Source organism: Monodelphis domestica, chromosome 3, assembly GCF_027887165.1.
Source record: "Monodelphis domestica isolate mMonDom1 chromosome 3, mMonDom1.pri, whole genome shotgun sequence".
Lineage (NCBI taxonomy): Eukaryota > Metazoa > Chordata > Mammalia > Didelphimorphia > Didelphidae > Monodelphis > Monodelphis domestica.
In genome coordinates this window covers 292,744,727-292,768,431 of record NC_077229.1, presented here as the reverse complement: position 1 = coordinate 292,768,431, position 23,705 = coordinate 292,744,727, and the positions used below count along the sequence as shown (strand labels likewise).

General features: G+C 34.2%; 1 protein-coding gene across 4 annotated transcripts in view; it reads left to right on the top strand.

The window, feature by feature from the left end:
• Positions 1-23,705, top strand: part of PRKDC (protein kinase, DNA-activated, catalytic subunit) — a 166,211-nt gene that overhangs the window by 3,993 nt on the left and 138,513 nt on the right. For 3 of the 4 annotated variants that reach the window (XM_056823884.1, XM_056823883.1, XM_056823882.1), the window contains exons 2-18: positions 3,846-3,922; positions 4,028-4,120; positions 4,699-4,773; positions 5,938-6,046; positions 6,849-6,961; positions 7,055-7,154; positions 10,185-10,240; positions 10,339-10,369; positions 11,260-11,417; positions 13,494-13,640; positions 14,046-14,210; positions 15,223-15,391; positions 15,917-15,966; positions 18,062-18,199; positions 20,161-20,313; positions 22,213-22,328; positions 22,989-23,148. In XM_056823884.1, coding sequence (XP_056679862.1) covers positions 3,846-3,922; positions 4,028-4,120; positions 4,699-4,773; positions 5,938-6,046; positions 6,849-6,961; positions 7,055-7,154; positions 10,185-10,240; positions 10,339-10,369; positions 11,260-11,417; positions 13,494-13,640; positions 14,046-14,210; positions 15,223-15,391; positions 15,917-15,966; positions 18,062-18,199; positions 20,161-20,313; positions 22,213-22,328; positions 22,989-23,148 — 1,910 coding nt within the window. Of the gene's footprint in view, positions 1-3,845; positions 3,923-4,027; positions 4,121-4,698; positions 4,774-5,937; positions 6,047-6,848; positions 6,962-7,054; positions 7,155-10,184; positions 10,241-10,338; positions 10,370-11,259; positions 11,418-11,462; positions 13,022-13,493; positions 13,641-14,045; positions 14,211-15,222; positions 15,392-15,916; positions 15,967-18,061; positions 18,200-20,160; positions 20,314-22,212; positions 22,329-22,988; positions 23,149-23,705 lie in introns of those variants that run through there. The other variant, XM_056823885.1, reaches the window with a different exon arrangement.

Below are 23,705 nucleotides of genomic sequence, written 5' to 3'. Positions count from 1 at the left end.
AGACTTCCTTGAAGGCCCAACTAAAATCCCACCTTCCAAAAGAAGCCTGTCTCATTCCCCTTAATACTAGTGCCTTCCCTTTCTTGATTATCTCAATTTTATCCTATATATATCTTGTTTGCACATGGTGGGTATATTATATGTTCTCTTTCCCATTATCTCCTAGAGGATGGAGAACTCGTGTTTTTTTATCTTTCTTTGTATCTCCAGAACCTGGTTAAAGTACTATGTGCCTCATAAATGTTCCTTCTTGATGTATGAGGGAAGTGTGTTCAGACTAAAGTTAGGCTTTAAAATATATGAATATTTTAGTGTACTGCTCCATATGAGCAAACTGATACAGCAGGTGAAAAAGTTGGTGATTTCAGGCCACTGCGCTGAAAAACTTCATATCCAATAATAGGGAGGTCAGACCATAGCTTGAGGCTATCTACTACTCCCATTTTAGTTTTGGGTGCCCCAGTTTTAGAAGGGACATTAATAAATAGGGACAGTATTTGGAGAAGGGTCAGTGTGATGCTGAAGGGCCTTGAGTTTATGCCAGATGAGGATGGGTAAAGGAATTTGGAATGATTAGCTTGGAGAAGCAAATGGATGTCTTCAAGTGTTTGAAGGGCTATTCTGTTAAAGAGAGATTAGACTTCTTCTGTTTGATCCAGGAAGGAGAACTAGAAATGAGAGTGGGAGAGTTGTAGAAGTCAATTTAGATTTTCTGAGAAAAACTGACTAATCATTTGAAATATCCAGAAGTAGATTAAACTGCTTGAGGTTTTTAGGAGAAGGCTGGATGGCTACTTGTCAAGCGAATGGTAGAAAAGATTCTCTTCAATTATGGGTTGGACTGGATGGCCTTTAATATCTCGTTTAAAAATGAGATTTTGTGGTTTTTGTAAAGATGCTTCATTAACAATGTAATCCAGTGCTTTAGAAGAGTACTGTATTTATTGGAAAGAATTAACAGAAAACCAGTTGGTTCCAGGTCTCAAATTTTCTAAAAAAAAATCCCAAACATTCATTCCTTTACTTTCATAGAGCACATTTTTTAGCAAAGTATTTTCATGCTTGTATCTTGCATTGTAAATTAGTATGTGTAGATGAAAACTAGAGAGAAACTAATTAAAGGGTTAGAGCATTGCATTAATACAAAACTGTTACTTTGTTGTTGTTATTCTTGGAAATTTAATGACTGTGTTTTAGTCTTGTAAAGGGATGCTGCAAGAAATTCTGACCCCACTATTCACCATGTTTACTGGGAAGGGGATTTAATTTAACTATAAGGAATTGCTTTTTGCTTGGTTATTAAAAATGAGGAAAGTTGTGGAATTTGTTTTTCCAGAAATTTTAGCCTGATTTTGGGATGGTTCTTGGAAGAAGGGGGGCAGGACTAAATAAATGCTCTCTTTCAGGTTCATTTTTTTTTTTAGTATTTTCTTATAGTAATACATTAAAACTACTGCTTCATTAGGATTTTATGGAACTGAGAGATTGATTAATATGATTTCCCATGTAAAGTTTATAGTGTGGACTATCAGCTGTTTGTATGATTTTCTTTCTAGGTAAGGTTAGTTTAATTGAATGAACATTTATTAAGCTATAGTGGGCAAAGTACTATGTTAAGAACTGGGAATATAAACTAAACTTAAAAAAAAAAATACAGCCCCTGCCCTCAAGGGTCATCAGTGGAGGGGGTAGATGGATAAGGTAAACACAAATAATTAAATGAAGGAGAATGTGGTAAGGTAAAAAAATGAGCCTAAAACCCAAGGAAAGAACTTGGAGTAAAGAATAGAAGACTCTTAAAGACAACTTTAGTCTAGATGTAAGGAAATTCTGACAACTTTTGTCATTCAAGTTTCCTATCCCCAGGAATGGGCTTCCTTTGGAGATGGTGGTTTCCCTTCATTGGAGGTCTGTAGTCTTTTAATATTTGCCAAGTGAGTTCAGCACTGGTTAGTAATGGATGTTATGTCATAGTTGGCCAGCAGAGTAGATGATAAGGACTCCTGCCAGACAGGACTGTTACCTCGAACCATTTTTTTTTTTGTTTGTAAAGGAACATTCTATAAATAGTTTCCTATGTTTAATAGAATTTAAGAACTTTAGTTAAAAGTGTATGTGAATAAAAGTGATGTATAAATTAAGAGACAAAGCAATGGTGAATGCATATGTTTTAAAATTGTATTTGTGCCTTGAAAGGCTGTGTGATATATGGGCTGGAAAGTTGGCTTTGAAGCCAGGAAGACCCAAGTTAAAGCTCTGCCTATGACACATAGCGACCATATGACAGCCTTGGGCCTGTCACTTAATCTCTAACTGTTCTAGATAGTTTTCTAAGATTGCCAGGTACAGAAAAGTTCAGAGACTATATTAAATTATAAACATCTGAATTTTCTCCTTGGGAGTTCTCTTATATTAATGAAGTGCCTGTACTAGTCTTTATCTGTCTCCATTCTGATTTGTGCCTTAACTGAAGTTGGTAAACCTTTTTTTTACATTTTTTTCCCTTAAAATTCTTACTTTCTATTTTAGTATAAATTTTGATAGAAGAGGATTAAGAGCTGAGAAGCTGGGATTAAGTGACTTTCCCAGGGTCACACAGCTGGGAAGTATCTGAGGTCAGGTCAGGTTTGAATCTAGGTCCTCCCAACTCTAGACCTGGTTCTCTATCCACTGTGCTTTCTAGCCTCCCCCACTTTTTGCAATCTTTAGGTAGAAGTAAGAACATCTTGTGATTGTGTGTCTTATTTTTATGTGATATACAGCCTGTGTGTCATGATTCTGCACATCTTGGAGCACTCACCTTAGTTTCTGAAAAAGGCTCAATGTATTTATTCAGACCTGACATTTTCCCTTCCTGGTATTCAACAATGTCTCCAGTGATTGTAGTGAAATTATTACATGTATTCTAGAAAATCATGAAAGCAAAAAAAATCATTTCAAATTGAATAAATATAAGTAAAAATAATATAATTCTTCCTTTTGTTGCCACTGTATAGCAGCCTTAGTTTAAAGTTTATTCAATATTTTTCTTCATTTTAAAAAAATTTAGCTTTATTTTCAGTTCAGAATTATCTCCCTTATCCCCTTCTGTTTCCTTCTCCCCAACTGAGAAGACAAGGAAAACAAAAACTATTACAAACACACAGAGTCATGAAAAACAAATTCCCAAATTAGCCGTGTCCAGAAAAAATGTTCTGAGTTCATCAGTGCTCAGTCTGAAAATTGCTAGCAAGTTTCATCATGATCTTGGAATTGTGGTTTATTATTTTGTTGACCAAAGTTCCTAAGTCTTTCAAAGTTGTTTATTTTTACAGTATCATTATTACTATAGAAATGTTCTCTTGGCTTTGCTCTTTTCACTTTGGAACAGTTCATTTAAATCTCGGATTTTCTGAAAGCCATCCTCTTCATCATTTTGTACATGACAATAATAGTCCACCACATTCATATAACATAGCTTGTTCAGCCTTTCCACAATTGATGAAAATTCTCATGGTTTCCAGTTCTTTGCCTCCATGAAAAGAACTGCTAGAAATGTTTTTTACATATGAGTACATTTCCTGTTTCTTTGATTTCTTTGGAATGATATCTGAGGGTCCATATGAGTTTTCCCACAGCTTCCCTAGTATTTGTCATTGATTTTATATTAACCAACTGCATTTAAAATTAAACACATTCTTCTTTGATATCCAGTAACAAAAACATTAACCAATTTGACCAGGATTATTTTTTAACCCTTACTGGCTTTTAATGGTAAGATGTCTCTACCTCTTCACAAGTAGGTATATGGTTTACAAGGTGCTTTCTAGGAATTTTCTTAACCTTCATTTGTTTTTTTTGTGCAGCCTTACAGACTTCCTTAATTTTTTCCAAGGAGTTCGGTTTACTTGTATTTGTTCGAGAATCTCTAAGCATTGAAGAAGTAAGTAAAAAATTATTATTTTGCTTTCTTTGTATATTTTTCTGTAATGGAAAATTTCTTTAGTTTTCCACTTTAAAATGAATACAGATATTCTTTTTATTCTAGTTTCGTGACTGCAGAGAGGAAGCCTTAAAATTTTTATGCATTTTTTTAGAAAAAATTGGCCAGAAAATTGAACCATATTCTCTTGGAATTAAGGTAAGAAAAAATTTTGGTTGACGTTTGCTCTCTATTTTAAACTATTTTGTTTCCTAAAAAAGTAGAATATAGGTTGTTTTTCTATATTTTTGCTATTCTGTTTGGGAAATTAGTGCACCTACATATTAATAAAATTTAATTGATGATGCCAATTTTAAGAATTTTTTCCTTTTGATCTTTGCATTCGTGATCGTATAATTGAAGATATCCTGAATATAATTTTATGCATGTGTACATAATGTATTTACATTTATGTGTGTTTTGAAAATCTTGCTAAAATGCTTTTATTCTTTGGTGAGATTGCAAAATGATCAGAAAGCAAAGTACATAAAGATTTCTGTAATAGATTAAACCCATCTTCTTTTTAGGTCAGTATTTTTGTCTTTCATAGGGGCACCAAGAAATATGTTTCATGTGGGCTTCATGTTCTTGATGTTAAAAATACAATTTTTTAAGCTGTTAAAAGTATATTCATAGTGTATATTCAAGTTACTTTTCCTTATGATCTAATTTGAGCCATCACTGAATCTTGATTCTTCCAGCTTGTTGATGGTTTTGGTGTCTCATTTTAAACCTAGAGCTTGTGTACCAGTGTTTACACAAAAGATAAAGCTGCAAAATGTAAGATTCCAGCCCTGGAGCTTCTTATTGAGGTAATCCTAGTTTTATAAGGGCATTAATTTTATCTCAGATATGTAATTTGTGAAGTAGAAAATTTGTGGATTCTTTTGTTTGGGTCAGAGGGAGTGAGGAGAGCATTGTAATAGATTTCAGCCCTAATGAAAGTTAAATTCAGAAAACATCTTCATTTTCCTAGTTGCCATTTTTCAGCACTTTGATAACTTGTCTTCCAATCCTTTCTTTATATCAGCAGAAATAGGAGTTGAGCTCTTAGGTAAAGGGAACAGGTAAAAGGGAATGAATGGATTATTATTTCATTTGCTTTTTTAATCTTTCTGTTAGTGTGAAAGGTTGATTTAATATACTTGGCAGTTCCAAAAATTACCTGTTTATTTTGTTGTGATCTCTGAGCATCATAGAATTAGAACTGGTAAGATTCTTAGAGGTCATCCAATCTAATCCTATCATTTTCTAGTCAAAGAAATTGAAGCCCACAGCCCTTTAAAGGTATTATGAGTTCAAAGGCATATAGGAAATGTCAGAACCAGAATTTTAACCCAGATCTTATGATTCCAAATCCAATTTTTTTTTTTTACTCTGAATCCAAGCAATTAGAATGCTAGGGCATGTGTTCTGATTCACATCTTTTCTGGAGGTCTGCTTTGGTTTTAGATAATTAGCACTTAATAAGCATTTTTGAATTATCATTGAATTCCTCTAGTGTGGTATCTGTATAGTATTATCTTCATTTTACAGCTATGGAGACTGAAGCTTAAGGAGGTTAAGTTACTTGAGTGTCAGAGTACTGCCATCCAAGCACTGAATTTAGAATCAGAGAATTTTTGTTTGAAAGCTAGCTTTGCTGATTATAACCTATGTCCCTTCGAGTGAGTCATTTAACTATTTAGACCTAAGTTTCCATAACTATTAGGATGAGTAAGTGGGGCTTGGGGACTTCTAAGGTCTTTTCCAATTTTAAATCTGTGATCCTCTAACTCTACTAGTATCACACAGCTTGACCTAGTATATCAAACATAAATCTTCTGACCCCAAAGCAAGTGTTCTTTCTATGATGTTATCTCATATCCCTGTTTTTTCCTTAAAACCCCACAGCTCTTTTCCGTTTGACTAAATTATGGTTTTTACTTTTTATTCCTCATTCTTTTCTTTAAAAGTACTATTTTATATATTCTCAGTTGCTCAAAACTCTGCGAAGTTCTAGACATATGGAAGAATTCCAACTTGGAGAACTTTTTAACAAATTCTATGGAGAACTTGCTTTGAAAACAAAAATAGCAGATACAGGTAAGAGGCTTTTTTTTCTACTAAGGTTAAGATATTTTAATTAGGATCAAGGACAATTCTGAGGGACTTAGAGAAAAAATGCTATCCATATCTAGAGAAAGAACTGGGAGTAGAAATCCAGAAGAAAATATATGAATTATCACATATTTATATGGGCATGTTGATTTAAGGTTTTGGTTTTAAAGGATTGCTCTTTTACAAAAATGGACAATATGGAATGGATTTGAGTGATTATATATATATGTGTGTGTGTATGTGTGTATACACACACATATATACATACATATATGTATGTATATGTATAATCCAGAAGAATTACTTGTCAACTCTGGGAGGAGGGAGGGATGAGGGGAGGGAGAAAACGAATCATAGAATCAAGAGAAAAAAAGATATTTTAATTAGCTCTAGTTACAATTTTATACACACACACACACACTCCTTATAAAATAGCATATATCTTACAAAACTGTTCATTTTGGGCTAGGTCTATAAAATTGAACTTTATAAGAAAGTTGTTAAGGACTAATTGTTAACTATTTAAAAATTTTATTCTTTGAGATAATTTTAACCAAGGATTACTTACACTAAAAAACTTTTCAAGGCTTTTAAAATATACTCTTACTTCTTCCTCCACATTTGATTTGGGTAAATCTGTTGTGTCAAGTTAAGTATACTTTTATATCTTCTCGTAGTTTGATTAGTCAGGTAAAACAGCTTATTTTTCAGTTCATTTCTTCATATTTACACATTTCTTGTTGCCAATTTATTTAAATGTGCTTTCATTTAAAATTTTATTTTTCAGTATTAGAAAAGATATATGAGCTTCTGGGAGTCTTAGGGGAAGTACATCCTAGTGTTATGGTGAACAACTCAGAAAAACTCTTCCGTGCTTTCTTGGGTGAATTAAAAACCCAGGTAAAACATTGCAAACTATAAAAGTTTTAGCAACTCTATTTTTCAAAAATATGGTTGCACTATAATATTATGTTTTTTAAATCTTGCTTTCAGATGACATCAGCAACCAGAGAGCCCAAACTCCCGGTTGTAGCAGGATGCCTGAAGGGCTTGTCTTCACTTATGTATAACTTCACTAAATCCATGGATGAAGGTATGTTATTCAAAGACAACACTAGTTAAGTGACTTCTATGTGCTAGGTAGTGATGGTGAACCTTTTAGAGATGGAGTGCCAGGCCTTGCCCTCACCCCACCCCCTCAGACTGAGTGTTGTGCCCACCCTGTGGGGGTGGGGTTCCCCCATGGCATGTCCTGGCCCCAGAAACCACCTACCATGCCCCATCTCCCTTTACCCCACACAGGAGAGGAAGGAAGTGCTTCCATTGGGCTTCTGGGTAGAAAGTCTGGGTGAAGTGAGGAATGTCCTCAGTGAGTGTGTGTGTGGGAAGTGGCCCACGTGTTCTGCTTCCCTCCAGTTCTGCTGCCTGTAAGCCACCTCCCATCCCCTTTCCTGTGCTCTCATTAGCTGCTGGGCTAATTAATTAATTAATACTAATTAATGCTGGGTGGGAGATGGGGAAAATGTCATCAGGTATGATGGAGAGGGGGAGGGGAACAGCTGCACCTGAGTCCCTCTGCTTTTCTAGTAATGAACTCGAGGAGGGGCAGGGTGCCCACAGAGAGCACTCTGCATGCCATCTTTGGCACCTTAGGTTTGCCACCACTGTGCTAGGGGCTGAAGATTCAAAGGAAAGAAAAAATAGTCCATGCCTCACAAAGCACTAGGAGGTTGGGGAAAGGAGGGTTGTGAGGATACACCATATGCACATATAAGTAAATAAATACAAGGTAATTTGAAGATAAAAAACGAGTGACCAAGGGGTGGAGAGAGAAGTTGAGAAAAGCTTTTGTGTAGGAGATGGCACTTAATTTGAGCCTTGATACAAATAGCTAAGATTCCTAAGAGGTGGAAAGGAAAGGCGGGAGTACACTTTAGATATTGGGAAAATAGACTTTGAAAAGACTGGGGGACTGGAGACAGAATGTTGTGATGGTCAGTAGTCAGTTGGTAATCCAATTTGACTTGAATATACAGTCAGTGAAAGGGAGTAATATGAAAAGAATGGAAAGAGAAGTTAGAGCCAGACTGTAAAAGAAGACGTTAAGTGCCAGGTGAAGGATTTTGCATTTTATCCTCACATCCTTGGCGAGCTTTTGGAGATTTTGGAGTAGGAGAGTGAACAACCTGCCTTTTAGATCATTTTGACAGCTGTGTGGTAGATGGATTGGAGAAGAAAGAGGTAAGAATCTGGGAAACCTGCAAATGAGAGATGAGGACCTGTACTAGGGTAGTGCCTGTGTAAGTACAAAGGAGAGGTGTTTGCAAGAGATGTGGAAGTAATTAGATGTATGGAGCATTAGAGAGAGAGAAGAATTTAAGGATAACTCTGATGTTGCAAAAATAGGACCTTTGGAAGGATTTTTGTATTCACCAGTAGAAATAAAGAATATTGGAGGAGAGGTGGGTTTGGGAGAAAGATGACAAAGTCTGTTTAAGACATGTCAAATTTGAGATGCTAATGAGATAGTCATTGTAAATATGAGGCTACCATTGAGGAGAGAGGTTAGGGGGATATGCAGATTGAAGAATTATTTGTATAGAAGTGGTAACTGGAAAGAGATGGAAGAGAGGGAAATGAAGAGCCCAGGAGAGAATGGGAGGAGATGTTTGGGGTGGCAGGAGGGAGAGAGGAACAACTATATGGAGGTTGTGGGAGATGGATGGTGGATCAAAATAAGAACTTGAGAAGGTGCTGTAAGATAGGTAGGAAGACTGGGTGAGGGTCTCAGAAGCCAATGGAGTAGATAGAGCTTGTCTATCTATGACTAGAAGGGATGGCAAGCAGGATCACAAGCTGCAGGAAGGTCAGGGGACATGGGAACTGAAAGTAAAACCAGCAGTTAAAAGGTCTAATAAAGCACTTTTAGTCAAGTGGTATGGTTGGAAACTAACTGAAAAGTATTGGTAAGTGTAGATGACTTCTAGGAGTTTTAGAGGAAGAGATATACGATAATAGCTAGAAGGGATGATAGGGTCAAATGAAGTTGTTTTTGTTTTTTGGTGTGTGTTTGTTTTTTAAAGGATGTAGGAGATTTAGATCTGTGTATAGTCAGGCAAAGGATCCAGTAGATCAAGAGAGATTGAAGATGAGAGAGAGAAAGCAATAAGAAAGGAATGAGATTAGGAATGCAAGTGTAAAGGTTTGCAAGAAGAATAACTGCCTGTATCAGAGAGGGGAAGTGGAAGGATCATAATAAATGACCTTTTCTCAATAAAACATTTTCTCAATAAAATAGGAGGCAAACAGGAGTCCTCCTATCCTTGGGGACTGGGAGGTTAGGATAGAGGGTTTGAGAGATTTGGAATTAGTTCTGCAAAGCATCTGCAACCAGGGAAGAATGAAAGGGTTACTCTGCAATAGCCAAGTACCTCTTGAAGTTAAATAATATTTATAGTAGACCTATTTGGCATGATCTTTTGAATTCCTACAGTTAATAGGAATAGAAATAGAGAAAGTAGATGATAGAGATAAATTGAGGTTGGGGTTAGGCAGGTGTGGTCAGTGATAGGCCATGGCATAAAGGATTTAAGTATAGAAGACTGTAGTTCAGCTATCCACATTGAGAATTGAGACTGAAGGTAAAGGAGGAGAAGAACAAGGGAACTGGTGATCACAAGAATCTGAAGACAGAGGATAGGTTTAGGAAGAGCGTGACTAAAGGTGATCAGAAAGGGCAATTTCAGAGTTCACAACTGCTTAAGCAGTACCTTTTTCTCCACTGACAAAATTCTGAGTTGTGCCTATCTCTGTGGTAATAAGTAATATAGGGTGAAAGTCTAGATTCCTTATCTTGTCTTAGGAACATTCTTGATATTCTCCACTAAGGAGATGAAGATATCATCACTTTAGCCAAGCTCTTTTGTCCTATGATAAATTATTTTGCAGCCTGTGTATGCTCAAACTATTTAAATAAAAAAAAAAACCCAAACTAACAGTTAGATAGGCACATTAGTGATAATACTGCTTATTTGTTTAGTTAAAAAATCTTTGAAATAGGTAAAAAATTAAATACTATTTCAGAACACTGTGGTTTGGACATAGATTTTCTCTTGCTTTTTAGATCCTCAAATGTCAAAGGAGATTTTTGATTTTGCACTGAAAGCCATCAGTCCACAGGTAAGAGGATATTTAAAGTTACTTTGGTAACTTTGCATTATTTACATTAATTATGGTTAGAAAAGGAACCTTCATGGCAAATCTTTTGCTTTCAATAGGTTGATCTGAAGAGATATGCTGTGCCTTTAGGTAAGATTCTGATTATCATTTTTTGTAAATTGACCTCTTTACGAGGTTGTCTTTTTGCAGCCTCTGGATTGTACTTATTGTTTAGGTAAGGTTCGATAGTAACAGGGCCAAAAAATATTCAAAATGGGCTTTTGAAGTGTTTCAATATCTCTTCTGTAGTAGATAGGAAACAGTTTCATCTATAGCTCTCAGCATATAAGCTTTTATATTAGATACTTCTTTATTTTTTTATTAAGGGAGCAGCAACATAAACTGAACAGATAGCACATTTTTTTTATGTTTAGAATTTTTCTCTGAGAGGATTTCCATTAGAAACATGTTTTATATGATTGCACATGTTAAATCTATATGAGATTGCTTACCATCTTAGCGGGGGAGTTTGGGGGAGAGGGAGCGACAGAGAGAATTTGAGATTCAATATTCTTTGAAAAATGTTAGAAGCTGTTTTTACTTCTAATTGGGGAAAAAATAAAAATTTTTAGAAAAGATTTTTTTAGCTATATTCTGAGCCTGTAGATAGATGTTTTAGGTGACCCTAAAAATTAAGAAATTCAGCTTAGTGTAATGATCTGGTCTTGGATGAAGAGATGATGTAGGAGTTCAAGTCCCCCCTTCCCATGTGTACATATTTAGGTAAATCATCACACCTTACAGGGCCTCAGGTAATTCTCTAAAACTATGATTTGGAGAGCAGGTGTCAGTCTTTATTGACAGAGATATGCCCTCCTCCAGGCAGTCTCCTATACTGAAGAAATCACTAGCTTGGTTAAAAAAAGAAAGTTTACAAGTACTGGGGCCAGCTGGTGACTTGTGTGGCTTTTTGTATAGTAGTTTACTTATTTTTTTTCTTTCTAATTTTAAATAACACATTTTTTCCCTCCTAATTTCAGCTGGTTTGCGCTTATTTACTTTACATGCATCTCAGTTTAGCACCTGTCTTCTGGACAACTACATTTCTTTATTTGAAATAATGTCTAAGTGGTGTGGTCATACAAATGCAGAACTGAAAAAAACTGCACATTCAGCCTTAGAATCCTTCCTTAAACAGGTACTGAAACTTCAACTTCTGTTTTAAAAATTGCTTTAAAGAGAGATTCAACCCTAATCTTGGTGGTGTAAGATTTTCTAACCAGGAAGCAGACTAAACCATATTGGATGGGAGGAAGAATGAGGGTAACCTGGGGCTGGCTATGAAACTGTAAGCAAATCAAAAGAATCCAAAGCCCTGAGCTCTGGAGGTCAGGTGGGATGGCCTTAGAAGTGTTTGTGAAAAGGCACAGTGTCTTTAAGTAGCTGGCCTTTTATCTGATGCCTGTGTTTGTGAAGCTTCAGAAATGGAAGGTTGTACAAAGAAGTCAAAATGTACATTTACATGATGAAGGCTGCTTGCTTCATCTGCTCTTTGATGTTAGTAGAACAGCTTTTTCCTTCATTATCATCTGTTTTATAAGATTCTGAACCTCATTGTAGGAGTGAGTCAGTCAGAGGGGCACAGCTGAGAAAGGAAGGTGAGGACCAGGGCACTGGTGAAGGTCTAAAACCTGTGCTGACACTTATCTACTCTGGGAATGACAAACAAGATCTCAGGGTTTAAGGCTAGCAGTGATCTAGTCATTTCAGTGTTAATGGTGTTGGCCCACAGAATACATGTATATGAATCCAGACCTGAGGCCAAGGCTGTTGGGCAGCATTTTCCCCCTCATTTTAGCCTGGTAGGAAATGGTCATAGCATTTGGGTCTCTAGATGTTGGGATGGGGTTATGCTAACGGAGCACAAGTCTTAGATGTAGCAATACAGTTCAAGCTGGAAATGTTTGAGGTTTAAGGCTAGTGATGAATTGTGCCTGTCACCTGAAGACCAGTCTAACTTAAGTTCAGAAAGGCTTTGTCATTTATCACAGCCACTCATGAAGATGATCTCTTAAAGGACAGAGAAATTTATCATCTCTGTATGTGGAGAGAGCATCTACACCAGTAAAGTCAGATCTTTTCAATATTGAAATGAGATCACTAATGAAATAGCTATATATTGTAGATGAGTAAATTGAAGAAAGCCTGCAAACAGAAGCAATGGATGAAGGTTTGCAGAAGCTATCAATCAAGGAGCATTCCAGAAGAGAATGTGACCAGAAGGAGATGGTTAAAAAGGAAACACACCCAAACTGTTGGTAGTTCTCTTTCTCCTGAGACAGGAAGGAGTAAGGACTGAGAAGATCCTCTTACAGATTTCTCTCTTTTGTATCAGGAAGTGACTCAAAGATCCTCAACCCTGTTAGCCACATCCCTCATTCAAGATCCTACAATATTATTCTCAGTTTAGGATTATTTAAGATCAGGGAAACCCTTAACCCTCTCTCCTATCCAATTTCCTTTTCCCCTTTCCTTAAATAAACCCCTTGTTCCAACCATTCAAAGAGTGAGTTATCAATTAGATATATCAGGAAACTTACTCAGAACTGACTTCCAGTTTGTCACCAACTGAAGAGACTAACTGAAGGGGGAGGGAGGAGGGAGGAGGGAGACAAAGGAAGGAGGGTGTCAGATCTGATTCCTCATTACCATAATCCTTAAGAGTAACCACCTAATACAATTTAGCTATATGAAGACCAGTTGGTGTCCTGGGGACACTTATCCTGAAGAAGAAAAGATTGAGTGGGTGACAAAAATTTTTAAATATTTAAGAAACTAGTCTTTTCTATTTAGCCATAGGGAAGGGCTGTAGGGTAGAAGTTATAGGAATACTGATTTCATTTTGTCATTCATAAAGAGGATTATATCTAATGATTAGAGATGTTAAAAAATGAAGTGGGTTTTTCAAGAACTAGTGAGTTTCCCTATCTTTGAGAAGTTTTCATATGCAGGTTTTATGACTACTTGTTGAGGGTTATTGTAAAGGGGATTTGTGCTTCTGGGAAGAGATGGATGACATAATGTCTTTAGATGACTTCTAATCCTTAGTTTTTACAATTCTGTGATTGTATAATTCAGGAATAAATAAACAAGAATAACTAGGCAACCTTAAAAATAAATAAGTTCAATTGTGTGCATTTAGAATATACATCTTTTATTTGGAGTTGATATACTTCCAGTTGAAAAATATAACTGGTTAATTATCTAATTTCAGGTTTCTTTAATGGTGGCCAAAGATGCAGAAGCACATAAGGGAACGCTTCAGTACTTCACAGAACAGTTCTATGGAATCATCAGAAATATGGATTCAAGTAGCAAGGAGTTATCCATCGCCATTCGTGGATATGGGCTGTTTGCAGGAGTATGCCTCACTTACGTTGGCTTAATTTTCATAATGGCAGTTGTATAGGGAGGAATATAGCTATTTAAATAACTTGTTTTTATAAATAATTGTTCATCTCGTTATGACATTTGTGATACAAAGTTAAAAATCAAGAAAAGTTATAAATTTGTGTGGCTAAAAGGAAGACCATTCTAAAATACTCAAGTTTCCTTTAGTTTGTAGATAGAGAATTCTCATCTTGAAAGTGCATCAAAGTAAGAGATAACTAATTTTAAATGTGTAGTATTTCTTTGTATTAATAAATTTGGTAATCTTCATTATGATAATATATCTCAGTATTCAATATTATATATTAAATCCTGTAGTACCAAGAAGCTAATGAGGTTAATAAACAGTAACATTTTATTTTTACTATTATTAAAGCCTTGTAAAGCTATAAACGCAAAGGATGTTGACTTCATGTATATTGAGCTCATTCAGCGCTGTAAACAAATGTTCCTCACTGAGACAGATACTGTAGATGACCATATGTACCAGCTCCCGAGTTTTCTCCAATCTATCGCAAGCATCTTACTTCACCTTGACACTGTAAGTGAAATATTTACAGAACTTATCAAAAACTCTATTTAATACTCAGATATTTAAAAGGATCAGTGATTTCTTTGATTTGGAAACTCCCTTCCTGTTGTAAAGATTTCAACCTGTCCATACCTACCCATCCTGTGTAACTTTTAATCTGTGTTCTCTTTGAAGGTGTCCAGCCAAGTTGCAGTTCTACCCAGTGTAATGGAAATTTTCTGCTTTTGTCCCAAGAAAAATTTGAAAAAATTATTTTGTATATTTTAAGTGGAATCAGCCACTATTGTAGTGTGAAATATTTGATACTTTTTTATTTTTAAAACTGATCATCTGAAACATAACTACATTTTGATAATGTTTGTTTCGGTTAGAGAACAAATTTGATAATGTTATTAGGCACAGGATTATGAACATAAATATAACATAATTTGTCTTAGTAGTCATAGTCAGAAGTCCATTTTTAGTTAAGCAAAGCAGAAAAATTAATATTTCTCATTTTATTTCATTGTCATAATTTTCAAGAGATCATCTAGTATGATGATCACCTTGCATGAATTAAACAAGTATTTATTAAGCAAGACACTGAATCCTCTCTTCAGTATTCCTAATACATAGTCATTCTATCTCCACTTAGAGGCCTGGTACCATTGATTTGATTTTTAGACCTCTCTGAATATCGAGAGGATCTGCCTTCTCCCTCCCAGAGAAACAAGTCTAATCTATCTTCTTCTTGACAGCCATTTAGATGTTTGGAGATAGTAATCACTTAAGAGTTTTTTTTTAAACTTCTGATTTCTTTGTTCTTTTGAAACATTGATTCTTTAAGTAGCATAAGACCTGTCAGAAGCATTTGTTTTGCTTTTAATAACAATGACAAATTCTTGCAGAATAAAGTGCAATCCATGTTTGGCTAATCTTATCTTGAATTACCTTAGAATTTGAATTATTTAACTTTAACCAATTATTTTGCCTAACTTATTTTTAAATTTCATATTAGCTGAGATTCCTCTGTCTTTTATAGGTTCCTGAGGTATATACCCCAGTTCTTGAGCGTCTAATAGTGGTACAGATAGACAGTTTTCCACAATACAGTATTAAAATGCAAACAATCTGTTGCCGAGCTATAGTAAAAGTTTTTCTCGCCTTGGCAGAAAAAGGACCAGTTCTCTGGAATTTTATCAGTACTGTGGGTAAGTTTAGGACTTTAATTTTCCCTTTATTTAATGATTTAGAAATTTATTTTGTGATTATGAGAAATTATATGCATTTCACTTTTGGTTTCAGAAATAACTAAAATACCAACAAGCTGCTTAGTTTGGGAACTTTAGGACCTTTTGTATATCACTAAAGATTTATAGAACAGATTATACTGTTGTTATTATGGTAAGGCAAAATATTTCTTATTTAAGGGTCCATTGCTATTTCACAGAATAAGTGAAATGACAAATACTTATTAAATACCTACCTCATTGCCAGAAATATGCTAGAATACACGAAGATGAAAAGTTATACTAAAAGTTTCCTCAAGAAATCTCACATAATGGACCAATATTATTAACAAAAAGAACAAACAACATATTCCATCATTGGAAATGCTTATAATGATTCATGTGAAACTGGCAAATAAATCTATATCTCAAAAATGGTATTGTTTGTTAACTTGTATATGTTTTGTAATGTTCCCTAATTTTTGTTTGAAATTTTTTTTTTTTTAGTGCATCAGGGCTTAATCAGAGTGTGTTCCAAACCAGTCATCCTTCAAAAGGTGAATTGTGAATCAGATATTTTCTAAAGATTAGTTTCTGGAAACTCTCAAATATGTAAATGGATCTGTGATATTATTTTGGGGTTCCTTCCAATGATTCAGGTTGCAACCCTCTTTTCTGCACATCCTGTGTACCTTTCACCTTTATATTCTCCAAGGGAAGTCTGTCAATAGTGGCTCACTCAATGTATTGCAGGCTTGCCTTGCTTTCTCTTGGTTTTATAAAGGTACTAGCTAAGTAAGTACTCTGGTCTCCACATGTCATAGATAACCTCTTGTCTTCTTTTTTATGTCATATAATTATGTGGCAGAATTATATTACAATATTATAATTATAGTCCTTAATGACATCCTTTATTCCTGTTCTTTTAGAGTTGCTCATTCTTTATATGTTGCAGCCTGCTTGTACTCTTCATGTTCCTTTCCAGTGCTTTTTGATGCTCATTTATTTTTAGTTTCCCAAAGGCAGGAGGGTTCTAGATCTCACTGCCATACAGCAGCATTGATAAAATGCTTTCATTGCAAGGAGGGGCTTTTACTTATGGGAAGCTTGGGATCAGTACAAGTACTTGGCAGTTTCATGAAAGTAATCTAGTCTGCTCTTTTTTTCACCTCCTGTTAGTTTTGGTAACCAATAGTTAAATATGTTGCTGAGATTTTTAGTTTTCACACAAAAGCTGATGTTAACACTGTGATGTCCATTATCATTAACTATCAGGCTGAAAATGTTGTATGACATTTTGAAGAATGAGTAGGCTTGTGTTAGAAAGTCTCAAACATAACTTCATGCTTACTATAAAGACATTTTGACAAAAAAAAGAAGTATGCTCTTTCAGAAATACTAGAACAATCTATGAGACTATTTTATCTCCAAGGTATATCAAAATAATGACACATGAGGTTAGTGAGGTGAGAAGATATGCTTTGAAAAAGTGAAGTAAATTTATTGCATTTCATGAAATCTGAAAATACTAGTACTTCAGTGTTTTAAAATCATAGTCTAAAAATCATTGTAGTTTAAAAATATTTATTTTTTGAAAAATTGTATTCTTTTTATTCAAAACTTAACCCACATACATTTCCATTTTTAAAACAAAACAGAAAAAAAAGACTGTGAAAAGAAAATCTTTCCTTCCATACAGCTTGCTCTTCATTCAAGTATATAATAAATTCAACAATTCAACTTTCAAAGCTGTCTTGCTTTTCATTGTTTCCTTTTGAACTTCCTTCAGTTCTCTCCTGTCCATTAAGAAATTTAGGGACTTGGGGGGGGGGGCAATTCAATATCTATCTCCCCTCTTCCTACAGAATTCTTCCCAAATGAAAAAAGAAAAACACAATCAACAAATAAACAGTCAGTTGCAGCAGATCGCTGCATTTGTCCAAAAACATCTTAAACTCCTTTTCAGGAGGTTGTCCTATGGAGTAATGGATGGTCATTACATTGATCAGAGTTCTTAAGTCTTTCAAAGTTGTGTTTCTGTATATAGCTTAATTCTGCATTAGCTTTTTGTTTGTCATTACATTGTTGATTCAAGTTGAGCTTTTATTGCCATTTTTTGTGGTGTGGGTGAGTGTGTGTGTGTTTCAAATAACTACAGTCATACTTGTTTCTGTTAAGATTGATTTTTTGAACTTTAAGGCTTTAGGCTTATCCTTGTTAAATTCCATCATCTTATGTTCAGGTTATCATTCTAGCTTATTGAAATTTTTTTTTGAAACTTTATTCTCTCATCCATTATATTAGTTATCCTTTCCTATTCCTTGTCATCTGCAAATATCTATGCCTTCTGAATAATTGATAAAATATGTTGAAAGAATAGGACAAAGGATAAACATCTGGGCTACTTCACTAATATCTCCTTTTAGAGTAGCAATTATTCATTAATCATTGTTTTTTAGTTCAGTTTCTTCTGTTTTTTTCCAGTTTTCCTAATAAAGGTATCATTTGGTTTCTATCTCTTTGTATTATACACAAGAATACTATAAGAGTCATTGTCAAAGAGATTATATTTAATTACATATTTATAATTTCTGCTAACCATACTTGTTTATATGACTAGTTAATAGCACTAATATGTAAACTTCTCTTTAGGAGGCCCTTGGTGGAGAGGCTTCTGAGTCTGAAGTGTATCCTGCCTCTGGGGAGGTCAGAACAGGGAAATGGAAAGTACCTACCTGTAAGGACTATTTAGATCTTTTCAGAAATCTCCTCAGCTGTGATCAAATGAAGGTAAAAATATCATTAAAATCATGAAAAAGAATCCAGTATTCTTTTTTGTTTCAGTGATTTTGAATTTAGATAAATGTTAGTTAGATTAAAAGATAATGAATTATTTTGGCCAGGTTGAGTATAGTATGAAAATAGTAAGTATTTTATGGTTGGTTTTTTTTTTTTTACTAATGCATATTCTATTGCCTCCTTAGATTTGTATAATTAGAAAAATTTGGACTCCATCTCACATTATTCTTTTCTTGTCCCAAGAATCTCTTTCCCTTTGTTCAAGTTAGCGATGTTACGTTATTATTTTTAAGCTGTGCCTCCCTAGCTCTCTTTTTCACTTGCAAGGCTGTGAGCTTTCTCTTTTTCTCTAGCCTTTTATTTTCCTTTGCTTCAAGTTTTATTATTAATAATCTTATAAATATAATACTTGGAGTATTGAATATTTTTAAAGTATACAGATTTATCTTGATTCCTTTATCTAAACTTTTGCTATTACTATTTCCTTTATATTCTTAGGAGTAGATGTATCATTGAAGACTTCTAAATATGCCATAGTACAGTGGTTGCCAAGAGGTAAACTCTGGTATTTTATGCCATGATGGCCCAGTAGAGGAAATGATGACATGATTGTAGTTAGGATTTCTTACTATTTTAAAATAATACCCAGGCTTCAGAGCTAAAAAATTTCACTATTGGAAAGTAATAGAGTACTGATAAAAGCTGAGGGAATTAAAGATACAATTAGATCTAAAGGGCATACTTAGCAAGGATATTATTTTATTAAGTTTGATAGAAATAAAACTTTAAACAGGTTTTAAGGAATTTAGAGTTTGCCTTTATGTTTGATTTTTTATAAAATTGAGTGCATGTTCTTGCTAATAGTTTAGAATAAGATAATTTAGAATATTCTAAATTTAAAATAGCTAATTTCAAAAAGAAATTAAAATCATTCCAAGTTTTTAAAAGTTGTATTTAACTTACCTTATTTTATTTTTCATAATTAAAATGCTTATATGAAAAAATGTTTATATGTTTCTATAAAGGAAATGCATTTTTATATTTATGTAAAACTTGAATGGAATCACAAAAGAAATTTGATAAAAAGTAGAGAGAGACACATTTTTTCTGACCAATATAATGATTTATTAGCAAGGCTGCTATCTGTTAATAAAGTAGGTCTAATGGCTTGCCTTGTTTAGCCAAAAACCAAGACCTGAATATACAAACTCCTTTCTGTAAGCATAGAACAAAGAACAGGGTGGAGTAGATAAAGAAATTATACCATTGGTTTTGTGGTTGACAACATCATTAGAGTAAGGGATCATGACTGGTTACATTACAGAAAGGGTTTACACATACACAGGACTAGGACCACCCCTCTCCACCTTTGAAAAATTCTTTATTGATTTATGGAACTTGGCTACATCTTGAGGACATTGATAGTAGATTAGGAATTGTAGACTCATTGGCACCTAGGAATGGATAAGACTAATTTTAATTGGACATAGTTAAACAGAGGTGGACTTCAGGTCAGCTTGTTTGCTTTTAAGGACACATAAATGCCAGGGAGTTTTCTCAGCAGATGATATTATGGGGGGAATAATAAGTTTCCTTGGCACAAAGTGATTTGCAGGTAGTGTTGATATAGCAATTCTCTTAAAGTGTTTTATAAGAATGTTGAACCTCTAAACTTAAGAGTTTTTCTTAACTAAAAATGATCACTAGAGAAAATAAACTTCAGTATCTAAATGTGAGAGAGGAAGGGTAAACTTTTGAACTCATGAGCTTCTACACATTCAGAGACAGAAAAGGCTTAGGTTTTGTTACAGAGTACAAAGAAGGTTACAGAACAGAATCATTTATAGAGTGAAATGAATTATAAAACTCAAGTTCAGTAAATAGTTTTCACAATGGTATTCACACTGTATACATTTTGAGGGTCAGACTCCTTATTTTTCTTTATTTCAAAGGACTCTCTTTTAGCAGATGAAACATTTTTGTTAGTGAATTCACCACTTCAGTCTCTGAATCATTTGCTGTATGATGAACTTATAAAATCAATTTTGAAGATTATTGAGAAATTAGATCTTAAACTCGAAAAGCAGAATGTTGGAGATCAGGAGGTAAGAACTGTTCAATGCTCTTTTCTCTTGGTCATATTCTTTCTTGGTGCTTCTCTTTGTTTCCTCGTGCATAAAATGGAGACAGTAATATTTGTACCACTTTCTTTGTCATGATTGTTTAGAGGAAAGTGCTTATGAAACCTTAAAGTGCTGTATGAATTGAAACTACTTTTATCATATGTAATTTTTATATTATATGTTACATTTTTCTCTGTAAAACTTTTATCACATCTTAACATCTGAATATTCTGAGAGGTTAAATTAAAATAACATTTATATAGTACCTTAAGGTGTGTTGCAGTGCTTTATATGTTATCTTATTTGATGAAATGAGAAAATTCACATATTTGGATTATTAGATATTTGAAAACATCATAGTGATATGTTGCATTAGCTTAGGTGATATCTAGTATGAACAAAGTCAGATTTATCACAGATCAGTGTGGAGAAAAACATTATTTTAATGCTTAAAAGTAATTGCTATGCATGTTCAAAAACTCTAGAAAAGGGGGCAGCTGGGTGGCTCAGTGGATTGAGAGCCAGGCCTAGAGACGGGAGGTCCTAGGTTCAATCTGAACTCAGACACTTCCCAGCTGTGTGACCCTGGGCAAGTCACTTGACCCCCATTCCCTAACCCTTAGCACTCTTCTGCCTTAGAACCAATACACAGTATTGATTCTCAGACGGAAACTAGAAAACATTTTCATATCAATAATAGAGATTTGTCTGGTAGTTATGAAAGGCATTTGTAAGTAAATGTTAAATAATTCTCATTGGAAGCAAAATGGCTCTGATATGGCAAAGTACCAGTAGTTTGGGCAAAGTACCATTAGGTTTGGCTTTTCTTCTTAGGCAGCTGTGAATGGGAGAAAGGGGAGAATTATTGTTTTAAATTAATGTCTTGAAGTTTGGAGATTCAGAGGAAAAATTAAACCATAACACAGTGAGGTGAGGTTTAAAGAAAGTCGGCAAACCTAGAATGAGATTAATTTGATTGAGAGTAATAGTAATTAGGAGACTGTGTAAGACATAGAAATAAATTAAGAATATACAACTTTTTATGTTTCATATTACATCATCTTTTATCATAGGTACTTTGCTCTTGTTATTAATGACTTAACTTCTTGATTAATTTGTATTCTCTTTATCCAGTGAAACACAAACTCTTAATTTTTATGGTATATAATGATATTTATATTTAGTGGCAACTCCTTCAAACTTCAGATATGGTTGCTGGTCTTGGAGAAGTTTTTTATTGCTAAAGTAATCTTACATTACAGTAAATTCTTTTTGATGATTTGCCTTATATACTTATATTTCAAAGTTTCGATATATTTAAATGATTCTTTATGTCTGTTAGAATAGGAAACAGTAGAGATCTTTCCTGTTCCTTCCAAAGCATAAATAGGAAGAAAGCAGTGTACTGGGATTCAGAAGACCTAGGTTGAATCTTAGCTTTTCTATTTACTAGTTATGTGACCCTAGGCAAGTCACTTAATGTCTTTAGCTGCCACATCAGTAAATTATAGTGCTTAGGATGGTTGACTCAGCTTTTTGATAAGCTATTTTTCCTTTTTTTAAAAAATTCTCTAGTAATATATTTTCCCACCAAAGTGCTACTCTGATAACTCATGGCATGGAAGTAACCTTGGATTTTCATTCAGCTAGGAAACTAGAAATTTCTGGATAATGGGAGTATAGAAAGGGATTGGGCAGAATGGAGGAGGAGAAAGCTTAGGATAAAGACAGTTTTTTGTACAAAAAGGTTTTGATGCCTTTATGTACCCATACAGTTTTCCTGACTATATATACTACACACACAATACCTACAATATAGTCTTCTGCATAGTAAATACTCAATGAATATTTGTTGGATGAATGATATAATTATTTTTTCAGGATGAGAGTGAAGCCAACGGGGTGTGGGTAATTCCAACTTCAGATCCAGCTGCAAATTTGCAACCAGCTAAACCTAAAGATTTTACTGCTTTCATTAATCTGGTGGAATTTTGCAGGTATTTTTTAAAAATTCTAGTTATTTAAGCGTGAAATGTATCATAATTTGTAGCCATAATTTAGTGTAACAGTTATAAAAACTGTTTAGGGCTTTGTAACAAAGAGGGCATTGAACATTTAAAATATTTTTTGAAGATTAATCATTAAATTATATAGAAGTGATAAACATGATAAGCAGCTTAATATACTTAAAACATCCTAAAGTTGGAAGATTTGAATAGACAGTTAAAAGCCATTTTTCTTTCATGGATCAGTATAATGCTAAAGTTAGTAAATGGAAAGGATGACACAATTTCCTCAAACACCTTCCCCATAGAAGTGCTGATTATCATGAAATAGGTATATTTGTGCAAATTATTTCCTTCTTAATTCCAACATTTGGATAAGAAAAATACTTGTTGTGGGGGCAGGTAAGTGGCTCAGAGGATTGAGAACCATATAGATAGAGATGAGAGGTCCTAGGTTTAAATCTGGCTTCTGATACATCTTACCTGTATGACCCTGTGCAAGTCACTTAACCCCTATTGCCTAGTCCTTACCACTTTTCTGCCTTGGAACCAGTATATAGTATTAATTAAAGAGGGAAGGTAAAGGATTAAAAAAATACTTGTGGTGAACATACATATTTAAGTTTTTGCTTTTTGTTTTGTTTTTGGCAGAGAAATCCTTCCTGAGAAGCACATTCAGTATTTTGAACCATGGATTTATTCATTTGGATATGAGTTGATTTTGCAGTCTACACGGTTACCTCTTATTAGTGGATTTTACAAATTACTTGCTATTGCAATAAGAAATGCCAAAAAGTTAAGATATTTTGAGGTAAGACATTTATGGAAGATTTTGTTGTTTTACGAATACCTTAAATTTTTGTGTATGACCTATTCATATCCATTGTCATTCAATGTAATAAGAATTTATGCCAATGAAATTCCAAAACTTATGAGCTTATGTTCACTACTTAAATTTCCATCTCAAAGATCTCTGTTGAGTTTATTATATTGATGAGTCAATGTTTGTATGTGTGTATAAGATTTTTTAAATTCTACCTTTTTTTTCTTAGTTTAGTGTTTATCTTTTAGATATAATATTGCTTATTAATGGTTTGTGGATAGTAACTAATATGTAATGATTTATTTTGGTTTTGGGATCATGTTCCTCAGTGATTAACTCTCAGGATGTTATGATGTATATTTTTTTCTCTAAACAGAGCTATTATATAAAATTAGATTAGAACTTCCTGGCTGGTCAGTAGTGAAGCCTGATTTGGTTTGTCTTGAATTCTTCTATATGTTTTCCTTCTGGATATTCTTTCACTTCTGGGTTTTCCAGATATTGTTTCTCCTGTAACTTCTACTTCTCTGAACCCTGCTATTCTC